Raw genomic sequence first — 17,951 nt, forward strand, 5'->3', positions numbered from 1 at the left:
AAGACTCTACACCGTCTTCCTTGTTGTTCAAACTCAATACTAGAAATTATCTAGACCTTAGAGAAACCAAATATGCAAACCAAATTTTAGCATGCTCTATGTATTTCTTCATTAATGGGTGCAAAGCATATGATGCAAGAGCTTAAACATGAGCACAACAATTGCCAAGTATCACATTACCCAAGACATTTATAGCAATTACTACATGTATCATTTTCCAATTCCAACCATATAACAATTTAACGAAGGAGAAACTTCGCCATGAATACTATGAGTAGAAACCAAGGACATACTTGTCCATATGCTACAACGGAGCGTGTATCTCTCCCATAAAGTGAATGCTAGGATCCATTTTATTCAAACAAAACAAAAACAAAAATAAACCGACGCTCCAAGAAAAAGCACATAAGATGTGATGGAATAAAAATATAGTTTCAGGGGAGGAACCTGATAATGTTGTCGATGAAGAAGGGGATGCCTTGGGCATCCCCAAGGTTAGACGCTTGAGTCTTCTTGATATATGCAGGGGTGAACCACCGGGTGCATCCCCAAGCTTAGAGCTTTCACTCTCCTTGATCATGTTGCATCATACTCCTCTCTTGATCCTTGAAAACTTCCTCCACACCAAACTCGAAACAACTCATTAGAGGGTTAGTGCACAATATAAATTGACATATTCAGAGGTGACACAATCATTCTTAACACTTCTGGACATTGCATAATGCTACTGGACATTAGTGGATCAAAGAAATTCATCCAACATAGCGAAAGAGGCAATGCGAAATAAAAGGCAGAATCTGTCAAAACAGAACAGTTCGTATTGACGAATTTTAAAATGGTACCAGACTTGCTCAAATGAAAATGCTCAAATTGAATGAAAGTTGCGTACATATCTGAGGATCATGCACGTAAATTGGCATAATTTTCTGAGCTACCTACAGGGAGGTGGACCCAGATTCGTGACAGCAAAGAAATCTGGAACTGCGCAGTAATCCAAATCTAGTACTTACTTTTCTATCAATGGCTTAACTTGGCACAACAAAACTCAAAACTAAGATAAGGAGAGGTTGCTACAGTAGTAAACAACTTCCAAGACACAAAATAAAAACAAAGTACTGTAGGTAAAAACATGGGTTGTCTCCCATAAGCGCTTTCTTTAACGCCTTTCGGCTAGGCGCGAAAGTGTGTATCAAGTATTATCGAAGGGTGGTACTCCTACAGCGGGGTGCGGCGTTTTCTCAACCAGGCATAGTATATTAGATACATAAGTTTTAGCATCTCCCTTTTCATTAGTTTTAGGCATGCTACTCTCATCAAACAAATTTTCGGGAACAAGCCAAGCATAGTTATTTTCTAGCGCATCATTCATAGCTAGGAGCTTACATGGTATTGGTGCTTTGATCTCCCCACCATCATCAATATTATTAGTGTATCTTATTCTATCCATATCCATCTTTTCAAGGAGACTAACAAAATTAGTAGGAGAACCAAGCATATTAAATTTAGCAAAGACCTTTCTAGCTTCTCTTGCTAGACCACCAAATTCTCTAAGAAGGGTTTCTAAAACAAAATCTTTCTTTTCCCCTTCTTCCATATCACCAAGTGTGAAAAACATGTGTTGGATTATAGGATTAAGATTAACAAATTTAGTTTCCAACAAGCGAACTAAATGCGCAGCAGCAATTTCATAAGTAGGCGCAAGGTCTACCAAGTGTCTATCTTCAAAATTTTCAATGGTACTAACATGGTTGAAGAATTCTTCTATATTATTTCTCCCAACTATAGACCCACGTCCTACCGGTATGTTCTTTGTGGTAAAATTAAAAGGAAACATGATGAAATAAGTAAAGTAAATGCTAGTAACTAATTTTTTGTGTGTTTTTGGTATAGCAAACAAGATAGCAAATAAAGTAAAACTAGCAACTAATTTTTTTGTATTTTGATTTAGTGCAGCAAACAAAGTAGTAAATAAAACTAAGCAAGACAAAAACAAAGTAAAGAGATTGAGAAGTGGAGACTCCCCTTGCAGCGTGTCTTGATCTCCCGGCAACGGCGCCGGAAAAAGAGCTTGATGGCGTGTATTTCACACGTTCGTTGGGCAACCCCAAGAGGAAGGTATGATGCGCACAGCAGCAAGTTTTCCCTCGAAAGAAACCAAGGTTTATCGAACCAGGAGGAGCCAAGAAGCACGTTGAAGGTTGATGGCGGCGGGATGTAGTGCGGCGCAACACCGAAGATTCCGGCGCCAACGTGGAACCCGCACAACACAACCAAAGTACTTTGCCCCAACGAAACGAGTGAGGTTGTCAATCTCACCGGCTTGCTGTAACAAAGGATTAACCGTATTGTGTGGAAGATGATTGTTTGCAGAGAAAACAGTAAAACAAGTATTGCGGTAGATTGTATTTCAGTAAAGAGAATTGGACCGGGGTCCACAGTTCACTAGAGGTGTCTCTCCCATAAGACGAACAGCATGTTGGGTGAACAAATTACGGTTGGGCAATTGACAAATAAAGAGAGCATGACAATGCACATACATATCATGATGAGTATAGTGAGATTTAATTGGGCATTACGACAAAGTACATAGACCGCCATCCAACTGCATCTATGCCTAAAAAGTCCACCTTCGGGTTATCATCCGAACCCCTCCGAGTATTAAGTTGCAAGCAACGAGACAATTGCATTAAGTATGGTGCGTAATGTAATCAACAACTACATCCTTAGACATAGCATCAATGTTTTATCCCTAGTGGCAACGAGCACAACACAACCTTAGAACTTTACATCACTCGTCCCGGTGTCAATGCGAGCATGAACCCACTATCGAGCATAAGTACTCCCTCTTGGAGTTACAAGCATCTACTTGGCCGGAGCATCTACTAGTAACGGAGAGCATGCAAGATCATAAACAACACATAAGCATAACTTTGATAATCAACATAACAAGTATTCTCTATTCATCGGATCCCAACAAACGCAACATATAGAATTACGGATAGATGATCTTGATCATGATAGGCAGCTCACAAGATCCGACAATGATAGCACAATGGGGAGAAGACAACCATCTAGCTATCGCTATGGACCCATAGTCCAGGGGTAGACTACTCACACATCACACCGGAGGCGACCATGGCGGCGTAGAGTCCTCCGGGGGATGATTCCCCTCTCCGGCAGGGTGCCGGAGGCGATCTCCTGGATCCCCGAGATGGGATCGGCGGCGACGGCGTCTGCGGAAGGTTTTCCGTATCGTGGCTCTCGCATGCGGGGGTTTCGTCACGGAGGCTTTAAGTAGGCGGAAGGGCAAGTCAAGAGGCGGCACGGGGGCCCACACCATAGGCCGGCGCGGCCGGGGGTGGGGTCGCGCCGCCCTAGGGTTTGGCCACCCCGTGGCCCCTCTTCGTCTCGTCTTCGGACTTCCGGAAGCTTCGTGGAAAAATAGGCCCACGGGCTTTGATTTCGTCCAATTCCGAGAATATTTCCTTACTAGGATTTCGAAACCAAAAACAGCGAGAACAACGACAGCGGCACTTCGGCATCTTGTTAATAGGTTAGTTCCAGAAAATGCACGAATATGACATAAAGTGTGCATAAAACATGTAGATAATATCAATAATGTGGCATGGAACATAAGAAATTATCGATACGTCGGAGACGTATCACGCGTGCAGGATGGTGGAGCTGTCTGGCGTCATGGTGACATCGACGGCAGGTCTAGCAAGGTCAATGCGATGATCTCTCTTGAAGATGGGTGCGAGGAAGACGGCGGTAGCGATTTCTGTGGCGTGTGTACTGGCGTGCGCTCAGGGTCCGCTTGACTGGTTGTGCTCTCACCCGTCAATGGGCGGCTTGGGAAGGCATTCAGTTTTAGATGAAGTGTGTTGGTGTATTGTCAGGGTAATGGCCATGTTCATGGTCAACCCCTTCATCGCTCTTGTAGGCATAGCGAGTTGTCGCTGGATAGGTGGCTTCGAGTTAATCTTTGTATTTTTCTTATAAGGCTTTGCGAATAATTTAATAAAGAAAAGTTGTGTGTATCCTTTGGATGCAGAGGCTGGGGCGATGTTCCCATTTCGAAAAAAAAAGTTAGAAGAGAGAAGATAGGAAAGAGAAGAGTGCGGGCTCTTCTTCTACCGCCGGGCTACAGCGCAATAATCGAGAAGGTGCAGCTTGCGTGGAGCCAGACACGGGCGCTAGTGCTGGCGATAACTCTTTTTTTTTTGAACAAAGGGACGGGTCTGGAAGACCCGAGAGGACTGCATTAAATAAAACGTGGCAGGTACATATTACAAGAAGGCCCCTTAAACAACACTCGCACTAAGAACCTATTATTTGAAGAAAGGGCCCTCGAAATTACAAAAAGCACCCTAGAACAAAAAGATAAAACGCAATCGGGTCCCTGGGTACCTCCGCCACCAATCGTCGGCGACCTCAAGGCGTCGCCGCCGAGGTCTGAGAGCAGTACGCTCGGAAACTCCGCTCCGACGATGAACCAAAGCTGCAGGCCACCACGATACCACCGGGGACAAACCACTTGATGGCGTCGCGTGCTGGCGATAACTCTGTTGTTGGTCATGCATGCAAGGCCAGACGATAAGCACATGCAATATTTAAATATTTATTAGAGTCAAGCTAGCATTAAGACTATTGTATCGATGTTTTTCTGTCTTAGCTCTATGTGACCTGGCGTGGATATGTAGCCAGCAACCGGCTACATTGTTGTCTTTGCTCTCACGGGTTAACTGACTGACTCGGGCTATGCGATCGCGTGCAAACAGGCGCTCACCGTTTGGACTTCACCGCGCCCGTTTCAATGTGGGCTTCGCCAAGGGCGTACCACATCTGTTGTAAGCCCGCAGTTTCATCCATCTGGACCCATGCGCCTTGAGTAGTCCAATTTGGGACATTGCTCGCTTGGGCCGTAGCCCAGCAGGTCCACAGCAATTTATCTTAGGTGCTAGTTTCATTCCCTCAAAAAAAAAGGTGCTGGTTTCACTATCAAAATAAAGAAAACAGTAGTGCGAATGGAGGCCAAGCTACATGTATTCTTTATTTGCAAAAAATGCAAATCATATTTAGAAGTTCGAAAATCCCAGAAAAAATCTTCACAAAAATAACAAAATCTAGCAAGCTTTATAGTTTGAAATGCGCACAATTCACTACTTATCTAGCCTAAGATATGAAGAATTTTACATTGAGGTTTTTGCACGTTTCTGGCATACATCGTTGGTTACATGTAGGATATTTTTTCCAGATTTCTTTATATTATTTATTTAAAATATGATTTCAAATTTTAAAAGTAGAGAATTACACGTAGCTCGGCATTCATTTGTAGTTTCCGATCCATAGGTAGCTCTGCTCTCTCTCTCTCTACTAGATGGTCAAAACTGTACAAATTGAGAAAAAAAAAGTGTCAAAACCGTACGAAGTTCTTTTCTCTCTCTCTGCAATGACTCTCTTTCGACAATATGGATGCAATATGTGGTGGTAGACACTCAACCTGTCGATTAGCATGTTCCAGCATAGTGGATGGTCGTGTGACAATTTTCGTCCGGGCAAATTTTTTTCGTTCTTGAAACAATAAGGGCACATTTTAGAGCATCTCCAGTCGCATCCCCCAAACGACGTCCGGCAAAAGCGCCGGATTGGTCGTTTGGGGATGTCCGGACCAATTTTCCGTTTAGAGGAGGTCCCTTTTCTAGCCACGTCCCCCAAACGCGACCTCCAAACAAAAAGCAAGTGTAAAAGTTGTGTCCGGCGTCCCCGATGGAGCCTCTATACACAGGGGATGGGCTAGGGACGCCGGACAATATTTGAGCGCGTCCGGAGCGAAGCGGCCTTTGGGGCATGCGACTGGAACTTTTTTTGGCCGGCGTCCCCCAAATTCCTTTGGGGGACGCGACTGGAGATGCTCTTATTCAGATCTCAACGATAAAACGTCGTTTCGTCACCTCACCTAAAATTGAAGGAGGTGGATCACCATCTCATAAAAATATTCTATCAGTGTCATAGCTTAATCTAACTGAATTATGCGTCACTTTGATATCCTCTCTTGGACAGTACTAGAATATATATTTTTTGAAACGAGGGCAAAAACTTTACCCATTCAATTGATTAACATAGAAGTTTTACAAGAAAGTAAAAAGGTTTAAGACATAATACAAGTTTACTCTCTCGGCATCAAATGACCCGAACTTTTAGCACCGGTTAAAACCCATAAACTAGCCTTCGTTTTTATCCTATCGAAGACAATTTGCGAGGGGGCGCGCTTGTTCTTGAACACTCTATTGTTTCTTTCATTCCAAATCTCCCAAATGATGAGCATAGATAGAGAGGGCATTCCTTTGTGGTTTTGCCCCATGGACATCATGTTCCACCACTCCGGGAAAGAGAGGTCCGCCCAAGTATTTGTGTGGACGGCGAGGAGACCCAACCAATCTTGAGTCTTCTCCCAAAGACGTAAGGTGAAACGACAATGAACAAAGAGATGGTCGACGGACTCCGTGCATTGTTTGCAAAAAGGGCAAAGACCGCAATTTGGCCACCCCCTCTCAGCCAAACGGTCGGCGGTCCAAATCCTATTTTGATTAACAAGCCAAGCGAAGAACTTAATCTTCGGTGGCGCCCATGCCTTCCAACCCGACTTGTATAAGCTTGATAGGGTAGACCCTAGAAATTGCACCTCAAGCGGACTTTGTTGTATATTGCCCATTTTCAGTGAGCCTCCAAGAGATGTCATCTTCCATGTTCTCATCAAGATGGAAATTTTCGATGAGACTCCATAGCTCCACAAATTGGGAGATGTGCTCCAAAGAGAAATATTGCTCCAAATCAACTTTTTGCACCCATGCATTATCGTGCAAAGCTTGCACCACTTTTCAATTTTTGCGCTTGGAGGAGGCAAAAATTAACAACGCAATATAAATTGGCTTTCTCCCCTCAAGCCATGAGGCATGCCAAAAGGGCATCTTCATGCCATTGCCCACCGTGATGATTGTCGCGGCATAGAATAACTTCATATCTTGTTCCGTGCAAGGATTACCGGAGCCCACCCAAATTTTGTTAGGGTCTTTCCACTCTAACCAAGGCCATCTAAGACGAAGGGTCGTCACGAATTTATCCATATGTAGGATGCCAAGGCTGCCGAGCTTCTTTGGTCGACAAACCATTTCCCAATTCACTTTGCACTTTGCACCCGTAGTGTGTTCCTTTGCCGACCAAAGGAAGGCGCACTCAATCTTGTTGATGAAAGTGATGGTGCTCGCCGGTACGGACAGAGGAGTCAAGTAGTAGATCAGTTGAGAGGCAATCACAGACATGACTAAGGCGGAGCGGTCGGCCGTAGTGATGTATTTCCCATTCCAAGTGGGAAGCTTCCCGACACATTTATCCTCTAAGTGTTGGATGTATTTCCTCCTTAGACACCTAACGGTGCGACAAAGCCCAAGGTAACGAAGCGGGAGAGATTCTCTTTTTGCCGGGATCCCTAGGAGGATTTCATCAAGGTTGAGGTTGTCACATCTTATAGGCACAACGGAGCTTTTTAGGAAGTTCGTGCAAAGCCCGGTGACCTTCCCGAAGTCATGTAGAATGTACGCCAGGTTTTGGATATCCTCCTTTATTGGTGCCACGAAGATCGCCGCATCGTCCGCATAAAGAGAGATGCGAAGAATAGTGCATCTACCTTAGTTTGTGGAGAATATCATGGCTCGTTGCCCTTTCCAAAACTTGAGCAAGCGTGCCAATGGCTAGAACAAATAGGAGCGGCGGAAGAGGGTCTCCTTGTTGTAGCCCACGACTGTGCCGAATGGGGCAGCCGGCCACCCCGTTGAGAATAACCCGCGAGGAGGCGGTGGTGAGGAGTGCCACAATCCAATTCTGAAAACGAGCCGGGGAGCCCCTCTTCTCAACAAGATCGACGAGGTAACCCCAACGAATAGGGTCGAAAGCCTTCCGTATGTCGAGCTTAAAGAGGAGAACCGGGATCTTGTTCTTGTGAAATCTCGTGGAAAGGTTTTTGACATAAACAAAGTTGTCGTGAATGCTTCGCTTTTTTATGAAAGCACTTTGGGTATTGGAAACAAGTTCATCCATGAAAGGTCCCAACAGGTTGGAAAGCATCTTGGAAACAATCTTAGCGATGGCGTGAATCAAGATAATGGCTTGATAATCGGAGATCTCCTCGACGCCCTCTTTCTTTGGCAACACGGCAATATTTGCGGAATTGAGCCAATGAAAGTTCTCCACGTGAAGATTCCCAAATAATTGGACAACTTCATCAACTCCACTTTTATTATCTTCCAACACCTCTTGAAGAAATGGCTGGTGAAACCATCCGGCCCCGGCGCCTTATCACCGGGCATTTGCTCAATAGTCACTTTTACCTCCTCCTCGGTGAAAGGTTCCCCAATAGAGTGCAAATCCGGTAAATACACCATGCTGTAACAGTAATTGTCTCATGCAAGCCCAACTGGCCAAGTAAGGGCGATTTCTTCGCTGGACCCTAAGTTAATCTTCGATAACCACATACCCGGACCTGGTTGATCACCTTGTCAAGGCCAAGGACACGCCATGCATATCCGATGTGCTTTTTTTGCATGTGAACGTTCAAGGACGGACATCCTCAACCCCTCTCTTGAATAAATGACATTGGGGAGACACTTTAATATGTCAATTAGCAAAGGATTTCAACTCCGGTTAACAATCCATACATCACCTTCTAGCTAAACTATTCAATCTTTGCTGGAATAATATTGATTTTCCATAACTCGATGTACCCCAATCATCCACTCCTTATTTTACCTCCATTTTGGTGTTCCAATTCGGTGTAGTAGATGGATCTTACTGACAATTCGCACGATTTTATTTTGTGCCAAGCCACAAAATCGTCTTCAAGGTTTGGATTGGTAGGTATTTGTAGAATACACCAAAGCTCAAGTGGGTTGAATAGAACTTTTAGAAGAGCCTCACCAATACTCCATTGATCGTATCTATTAGTTCATCAACATCTCGCAGAATGACATGTCCTCGGACCTCCTTGAATCCATACATGGTATCCAGTGATCTTAACAAATGTTAATAGTCCTCTTATTCCCCAACTCTCCAAATATGTCCTCTTATGATGGTGCGGAGGCCAGCTATAATACTCTACAATACTTTTCCAAGTAATATAGAATCCACTCTTTGGTCGTGCATTCAATATATCCCATCAGGATAATACTTTGCCCTGAAAACATGTGCACATAATGTATCAGGATTTGTTATAATCCCATGTGTCTTATTTCACAAGCATTGCCAAGTTCAAGGCATGGATATCTCTAAACCCCACCCCATCTGTTTTTTTTGGAACACACCACCATTCGCACCAATGCATGTATTTTTGCACCCCGTGTCTCCCACCAAATTTCTGCCGTAGCATCTATGATCCGCTTACACATATTATTTAGGATTTTAAAGAAAGCGATAGAAAAAAAACTGGGATATATTGATCACCACTTTTAGCAAGATTTTCTTCGCACCCATAGATAGCATATTTTCATTCCAACCATTTAGACTAGCAATTCCTCTTTCATGCAAATACATGAATTTATCGCTTTTGTCTACGCCTACCATTGCAGGAAGGCCAAGATATATTTATGAGAGTGCCTATGTCATAATATTTAGCTTAGTGTACCTTAACATTAACATCCACATGCATTAGGACTAAAGGAAATGCTACATTTGGCTTCACTCACAAGTTGGCCAGAATTTGAACAATATTGATCAAGCACTTCTCCTAATGAGGTTACATTAATTAAGTTTGCCTTCATAAGGATTAGAGAATCATCAACAAATAAAAGATGTAAAACTGATGGTCCTTTTTTCAAACCCTTATACCTTTAACACCACAAACCTCCTCACGATAAGCCAATAGACTTGACAATCCTTCTGTACAAATAAAGAAAAGATACGGACACAAGCGATCTCCATGTCTTAAACCTCTAGTAGGAATAAAACCATCTATCTCTTGATCATTATACGAAAGAACTCGCCAACAAAACCTGGTGGCAACTTTGTATGGACCTCCATAATCACCCATGTTTCTCCACATACCTATGATGATTGGTTCCTTCGAAAAAAAGATCTTCAAGTTTGAGAACCTAAGCCTAGAATGTGATTTTATCCGGGACAACGGATCTAGGGTTTTGGAACCCATCCTACTCCTCCATGCATCATCACCGCATGATTCTGGAAGAATCAAGGCCCCTGGATCGTTGTTTTATTCCAATCGCCCAGCCATGTAAACTGGAATATGAATATATTGTCTTCAATCTTCCTTGACGCCACGTCCTTCGATGGGTCACTTCGATGGGTTCCATGACGAATGCATATCAACATACAAAGTGATAGGGCTAAACCCTCTCGAGGTATAGACCTTGGCGATCGCCGCTTTCTTGGGTGGATCCTCTAGCTCTTCCTCCCAAGCAAACTCATCCTCGTCTTCCTCGGTGAGATTGAGGAGGCTTAGCAGATCATCCTCCAAATCATTATTTCCCCACTCGATACTCCTTTCTATGACGCCATGACTACACATCAGAGAGATCGCACCGTTTGGGATATAGAGACTCAAGACGACTATGCCATCGGAGGATAGGTAAACCCTAGGGTTTTCGCCCAAAAAATTGTTTCCAAGCAATTCTCTTCTTAGTTAATGAGATAAGAACATGTTTTAGTTTTCCTTCGAAGAAAAATAACGTTGCTGAAGAGGGCCCTTCATAGACAAGCCGACAAAATGGTTTGATGCGCCGATGGCATTTATACTAGCTTGGGCTGTACACTTCCAATGTACTGTAGTAAAGGAGGAGTACAATACAAAAAAAAAAAAAAAAAAAGCGCCCACATTCCCCTATTTTCAGTGATACCATGTTTTGATGAATGTTATCTGAACGTAGCCTATTTCTGAAGTTTCCAAAGTTTACTATGAGAACTATTCTACTCATTTTTATTAGTTACACATTTGAGGACAAATCACCGAGTACTTATGTAGATAAAATACTCATTTGAATACAGCATACTAATATGAAAATTTAATTTGGCTCCCAGATGTATATGCTTCCTCCACCCAAAAAAAAAAATATTCTAATTGTCAAAAAATTCCAATATTTTTTTTCATATACATCTCGACAATCTATGTGTGTTCAAACAGTTTCACGAAAAACCAATATTTTTATGGTCAATGTAAAAAAATACAAAAGATGTCTCGCAAAAAGCATTATTTTTAGCACCAATTTTTTTTACACAGGCCAAACGACAAGTCGATTTTTCACGGAAATACATTGTGAGCATGTGAAGATGAACACGTGAATTTTTCGTTCGAATTTCTTTGACACTTCAAAATATATCAAAGATGAATTTCAAAATAAAGGGACCATAGAGACCCCAAGATGAATTTTTCGTTCGAAGATGAACACATGAATTTTTCGTTCGAATTTTTTTGACACTTCAAAATAAAGGGAGCATAGAGACCCCAAGAGCCAAAACATCACTGTAATACTAATATGGAATTCATTTTACAGTAAACTTGTGTACTCCCTCGATCATGTAGTACAACTTTATTTAAAGTTATAGTATTTACGAAAGTTACACTAAATTATCTACACTTATTAGCTAACTCATTATTAGCTAGTAACTCGTAAATAGATGCATGCTAGCTGACCAAATCGACCACATAACCCAGACAAGATAACAACAAAAGCAATCAATCAATGGAGAGCTGAACGGTGTTGCACGGAACTCTCATATCCACCGCCACCGCCGACACTTGAATGCTGCCTCCGCACTCCGCAGTAAACAATCTCACGCAATCAACTTCGTTCACAGCCCTCGGACGTTGCCGAGACTAGAAACACCATGATGTTTTACTTTTTTTTAGGTAACTTTTGCAGTAACAAATAGAAATTGCGTCATTTCAAGGGCCCAGGAATACCTTTATTTGCTAGGGAGACCCAGCCCCTGCCCCCACAGAAAAAGTTGGGACAGTTTTGTTCCTTCGTCCTTGCACCAATTGTGTCCTTGTCATCAACAGTCACCAACCCTCTCTCCCTCAATCCATAGGATGCCTTCACAACCTCCACAGAGTCACAGGTGACCCAGCGGCGGCAGGAGCAGTTCATTCTTGGTAAGCCGCAGCAGAGCCACTACCCACTGTCACTGGGAGGTCAGTTCAGCTCACCTCACTGCTGCCATTCTCATGTTCTTGCAATCTTCCTCCTCCCTTATCCTTTCGATATTTCCATGTTTGGTGGTTGGGAAAACGATGGGGATATCTGGAGCTAGGGGGTTATGGGTTTGGTGCTACTGAGATGGCGATGGTTTTGGCTCAGTTGCTTCGCCGCACTTGCTGATAGCTAGCTGCGCATGGACAAGGTTCTAGCTAGTTGCCACACCAACTTCTTCTCCTAGCTTAGAACAATCAATTTTGTGTGGATATTTCCAGTGAGGTTTTCGCTGCTTGCTTGGCGTTCTTCCTTTCTCCAGTCTTGTTCCCCTTCCCATCCTTGCGAGTTGATGTAGACAATCTGCAGAAACAAGTGTATACAGAGAGTATCAGTCTGGTCCTGAGTCCCAATTAGCGTAGCAGATTCATTAATGGGTTGTAACGTTGAATTATAGTTGCCTGAAAAGGGTACTTGCGTTGGGTGCCATCCTTATCACATAAATGTATGGGCAGTTCTAGTAATGTTGTTGACACAAAGCAGAAGCACTCAGCTAGTACTAGTAGTAATATTGTGGAGACAGAGGAGAAGCACTTGTTTGTATGCTATTTTTTACCACACGTTTACCAATTTTGTCTTGTGGGACAATGCATTTGGCTCACATTATTAGATGTTCTATGTACCTACCTGTTTTAAAAAGGCTTCACTGGTAGGTTGCTCACGGTTCGGGATCAATGCTAGTGGGTGGCCACTACTTGAGTTCTGAAGAAGCTACAATCTGATGGCTAATTTTGTGCTAACTCTTTGGGAGGAAACGTAGTACATTTGGTTAAGAATCTAACCTTTTGGAGCAAGTGGTAGGTGCACTGAGGATAGAATTGAGCAAACCTAAATATACTTGGTTGTTTCTTTTTTAGTCGGGTGTCGCTTTTTGTATTAGAACTAAAGGAAATTGCATCTGGGCTCTGGCAGAAGAAGAAAGAGTTGTTAATCTTGCTCGGTGGATTAGGTGCCCACAGTTGCAAATTTGTAGTAGCAAACAACTCATTTTTAACAAAGTAACGAAGAGCAGAAATCGTGGAATCGAAACATTTGTTCATAAAGTTTACTGGGGAAAGATGAACCTTGGTATATCATATTGTATACTTTGTTGGAACAACTTTGCAAATTCGACGTGATGCGATTTTGTGATTCTTTTCCTGAAGTAGCACCATTTATGTGATCTGATGTAAATATGTGACACTAATATTGCATCTACTTCTGGTTTCTAGAGAATATTTGCATATTACTGATTATTGGTGAAAATTGAGCATCCATTGATGGACCATAAAACATGGCTTTGGAGAAAGAAAGCATCAGAAAGGACAGTTTTAGCAAAGAACAAATCCAATATACTAGAGAGGGAACAGGAGGTACACCATCTGCACATTTAGATTTAACAAGCTCATTTGGTACTTATTAATTAACCCATGTCAACAACTTCAACTTTAATTCCATGCTGAAGGAGAAGATTGCACGATTGGAGAGATCCTTGCAAGGTTTACAAGAACAACTTTCATTTGCTCAGGCTGAATGCTTCGACAAAGATGTTATTTTAGCCAAGCAAGCAAAAGTAGCTGAAGAAGCCATACTAGGTACTACTCTATTCATTTTGCTACCATTCCCCACATGTTCCTGGTCCATTAGTTGAACATATGATATGTTCATTCTAGAAGTAAACCTTCCTGATGCATGTATGATAAATGTTGGCTATTATATTTCTGACCAACCATTTCTGGTTACAAATGTTCTTCTAGGCTGGGAGAAAGCAGAAGCAGAAGCTATAGCTATCAAAACAGAACTTGATGACACTCTACACCAGAAATCCGCAGTTGAGCAAAGGATTTGTCAGCTCGATGAGGCTCTAAATGTTACAATGGTAGAGAGAGAGTTATTGATAAAGGATACTGCTAAAATAATTTCTTGTGAGAAGGATAAAGTTCGTAAGCTGGAAGAAAATCTAGAAGAGAAACAAAACATAATTGCTAGTTTGGACGATGAGTATAGCAGACTATCTGAAATCCTCTTAGCAAAAGAGAAAATCATCTTAGATCTAACTGAATCAAATGCAGTGAAAGAGTCAGACTTAAAGGACCTTGTGGTAAAGCTACAGTCAACAGAGAGATCAAATTCTTCTCTTAGATATGAGGTTTGTATGCTGCAGAAGCAACTTGATATTCGAAGTGAGGAGAGGAACTGTAATCTCAAATCAGCTGATGCTTCACACAAGCAACATCTCGAAAATGTAAGGAAGATTACGAAGCTAGAAGAAGAATGCAAGAGATTGCGTTCAATGGTACGTAAAAGGCTACCAGGACCAGCTGCCATTGCAAAAATGAGAAGTGAAGTTGAAACACTGGCCAACAATACAGCTCAGACAAGGATGGGGAAGTTAAATTCTCCGGCATCATCCAATTCATATGATCCGGTACAGAATTTTTCTGACGCATCACATTCAAGTTCTTCTTTGCTTGCAAGGCTACATGTGATGGAAGATCAAAATAAATCCATGCAGGAATCACTTTCTAGAAAGGATGGTGAACTTCAATTTTCTCGTACTATGCTTGCTCGTGCAACCTCTAAACTTTCCCAAGTTGAAGCTCAACTTGAAGACTTATCAGGCGATCAGGCTGCAACAGAACTTGTAAAAAGAAGTCCTACACTGGCTGAGAACCCTCTTTCATCTATCTCTGAAAATGGTTGCAATGAAGATAACGTCAGCTGTTCAGGTTCATGGGCGTCAGCCTTAATTTCTGAACTTGAACATTTCAAGAAGGGGAAGCTGACCACACCTTCTTGTCAGAGCACAGGAGTATCAGACATGAGTTTCATGGATGACTTTGAAGAAATAGAAAGGCTAGCGATGGTATGTGACAATAAACCTTCAAAATTGTATGATGCAAAGAGAGAGGCAATAGAATCAGCAGGCAAAGAGCTGGTTCCAGTTGATGGTCCAAATGAAACAAACGATCAAGTTCATCAATACAAGATTCAGAAGGGACTCGTTAAGTTAATTGAACTTGTCGAGGGAGTTATTCAGAGATCGTCAAAGGATCACAATAGCAAATTCGTGCAATCTGATGACAACATGGGTGATCAGTCTACAGCTATAGATGGATATTTTGCTCATGCATTCTTGTGGAAAACATCAGAACTTACTTGTGTACTGCGACACTTCATTGTTGTATGCAATGAGCTCATGTATGGGAATACCGATGCCGAAAGATTTGTTCTTGAAGTGAACCTCACACTGGATTGGATAATCAACCACTGTTTTTCACTCCAAGATGTACCAGACATGAGGGAAACCATCATAAATCATTTGGAGTTAGATAGCAGCGATGGGCTTGACACCGTTGCAGCCAAGCAAATAGCAATCCAAACCACAAATGGCGTACATGAATCCAGCACCCCAAATAGCGTGCAGATGTCACTAATTTCTGTTTCAAGCCACGTGGATATTGGACTTAAAGCCGATAATGACACGTGCAGTATAACGAGTGAAGTGCCAGTCTCTAATCCCCACGAATTGGAAGGAAAATCTTCAAGTTTGCGAGCAGAACTTAATGCATTGAAGGAAACAGGAAAAATAAATGCACAAAGTGTTAACTGTGAATCAACAGTGAGTAACCTTGACAAACACAAACCCACCTGTAACTCTGAGGTAAACAAGGGCAATCTACAGGGAAGCAGTTACTCCACTAAAGAGGGCCCAAAATGTGTTCCTGGAAATGAAGAAAAAAATCTACACATGGTAATATCCACGTATTTCTTTTTTTTTGCTGTTTCAAAGCTTGCTTAGTTCTAGTTTTATTTTAAAAGGAAGGAAAGACATATTTTGAATTCACCATTATGTAAGAAATTTGCTTCATTGTTGTGATGTTCTTGTCGCAACATGTTTGCATGCACATAATGATTTTCGCAAGACTATATTGCATTCTTTCTTATTGTAGTACTAACCTGAATTGCATGCAAACCTCAAATGTAACTTCGGTAAATAGAAAGGCAACCTAATATTTTGTATAGGAAATAAGTAAATCTAAAATGAAAAATACTCTTGCTTCATTTTTGTTTCATTCTGGCAATGGAACATAACATATCACTATCTTTATGCCAGTTTTGCATGTTACAAATTTGCGATCATATATATGATGGCAAAAGACAAACTCGACTGCCATGTGCCGTGAGAGCAATAAGAATAACTGAACATGTATTTAGATCTATTTAATCAGTTTTCTGTTGTGCGGTTTCTTGACTATACCCCAGTTTGAAGGATCTTTAGCCCATGTGTATCATCTTCATTTTGAAAGTCTAAAAGTAAATTAGGCATGCTTCAGTGCGTCCCTCTCCCTCCAAACTCAAACACATGGAGGGCTGAGATCACTTCATACCCCTTCATAAGTTTCATTACGAAGGGGTACAAAGAGATGTCAGCCTTTTATGTGTTTGAGGTTGAGAAAGGGCAAAAGTGCAAGTAAATATGTTTTAAGTTTAACATTTAATCACCTTGTTTTCACAGCAGCTGGAGATCTCGACGGCATCAGAGAAGCTCATCGAGTGTCAGGAGACTATCCTAAGCCTGGGAAAGCAACTAAAAGCACTTGCATCACCAAAGGATGCAACCACAGTTCATCGTGAGCGAAAACCTCGGTCTCAGTCACTAAATGAGATGCTAGCTGTGGATGACGGTGGATTTGACTACCTCAGCTCCCCGAAGACCAAGGAGATCATATGCTCAGAACTAAGGTCAACGCATGAAAGAAAATTTTCTGCTGACGAGGGATGTGACAATTCGGAATCATCATCTGGTTCTCACCCAACACCAGCGATTCAACCCGCGAAACCGTACAGAGTGAGTGGAACTCGCAAGAACGAAGCTGCTCCCAAGGTAGCAGCCCTTGCCATTGTTCCAAGCAAGCAGAAGGGGAACACTAACTTGCTCAAGAGGATTCTGACAGGAAGGAGAAGAGACGCCATAATGAATCCGAAGGTGGTCCGAAGTGCTTAGCTGACAGAGAAAATGGCAAATCAATTCATGGTAATATTTTGTGTCTGTAAACTAAGTGTGTATCGTTGCTTGTTTAGCTGTGTTCTTGTCAGGTTTAGGAAGAACCATGAGATGTAGATATGTTGTATATGTATTACAGTTCTTAGTGTGCATTGTAACGTTGTTACCCCTGTTGCTTAGTTTGATGAACTTGAGTTTGCTCTCTGATGGAACGTGGCTAATTTATTATCATGGTTTTATGTGTATCTTCTCTGAAAAGGATTCTTGTTCTGAATGTGTGATGCTGACACGGTTGATGTCTGTCGTGTGAATCTGTTCCTGAAACTAGCTAAGCGGCTTGATTTCATACACGAATACTGGTTGTTTCTGTCCGTCATCAAGGGTACGCATGATGGCTTTGAGGATCAACATTATGGCTGCGAGCTGTGTGGCAGAATTGAACTAAGCGGATGGAGCATGTGACGTCAAATTAGCACGTTCAGACTTCGAACCGAAATGGAGGAATAATCAGACTGAGTGACTGACCTCCTTCCGCACAAGCTTGGGTGTGCGAGACGTGCGGGCGGCGCCGCAATCGCGTCCTTGGTCCCCTTCCGCGAGGAGGAGCAGAGGTGGAGCCTGCCAATGCCGCGCCCGCGCTTTCCGGCGAGCTGAGCCATTGGCTACGGTAGCGCACGGCTGGCTTCAAGGGCACGCGGCACGCCTGG

General features: G+C 42.4%; 1 protein-coding gene across 6 annotated transcripts; it reads left to right on the forward strand.

The window, feature by feature from the left end:
* The first annotated feature begins 12,051 nt into the window (after window positions 1-12,051).
* On the forward strand, window positions 12,052-17,502 carry LOC124670830 (filament-like plant protein 7). 6 transcript variants are annotated; one of them, XM_047207299.1, is made up of 6 exons: window positions 12,052-12,199; window positions 12,911-13,054; window positions 13,170-13,609; window positions 13,702-13,831; window positions 13,994-15,990; window positions 16,756-17,502. In XM_047207299.1, exons 3-6 carry the CDS (start codon window positions 13,517-13,519, stop codon window positions 17,242-17,244), a joined length of 2,709 nt encoding a protein of 902 aa, XP_047063255.1. In that variant the 5' UTR covers window positions 12,052-12,199; window positions 12,911-13,054; window positions 13,170-13,516; the 3' UTR covers window positions 17,245-17,502. The 6 variants fall into 6 exon arrangements, with proteins under 6 accessions (XP_047063255.1, XP_047063254.1, XP_047063257.1 ...); XM_047207298.1 differs by lacking the exon at window positions 12,911-13,054 and having other exon boundaries at window positions 13,469-13,609; XM_047207301.1 differs by lacking the exon at window positions 12,052-12,199 and having other exon boundaries at window positions 12,286-13,054; window positions 16,759-17,502.
* Window positions 17,503-17,951: the final 449 nt, after the last annotated feature.

This window comes from Lolium rigidum, chromosome 7 (assembly GCF_022539505.1).
Source record: "Lolium rigidum isolate FL_2022 chromosome 7, APGP_CSIRO_Lrig_0.1, whole genome shotgun sequence".
Lineage (NCBI taxonomy): Eukaryota > Viridiplantae > Streptophyta > Magnoliopsida > Poales > Poaceae > Lolium > Lolium rigidum.

Bases quoted from the DNA above. Each gene is read 5' to 3' on its own strand.
- LOC124670830 (XM_047207299.1), top strand. From the start codon at position 13,517: ATGGACCATAAAACATGGCTTTGGAGAAAGAAAGCATCAGAAAGGACA. The intron at 13,832-13,993 runs GTACTACTCTAT...ATGTTCTTCTAG, and splicing joins AGCTGAAGAAGCCATACTAG to GCTGGGAGAAAGCAGAAGCA. The intron at 15,991-16,755 runs GTAATATCCACG...TTGTTTTCACAG, and splicing joins AAGAAAAAAATCTACACATG to CAGCTGGAGATCTCGACGGC.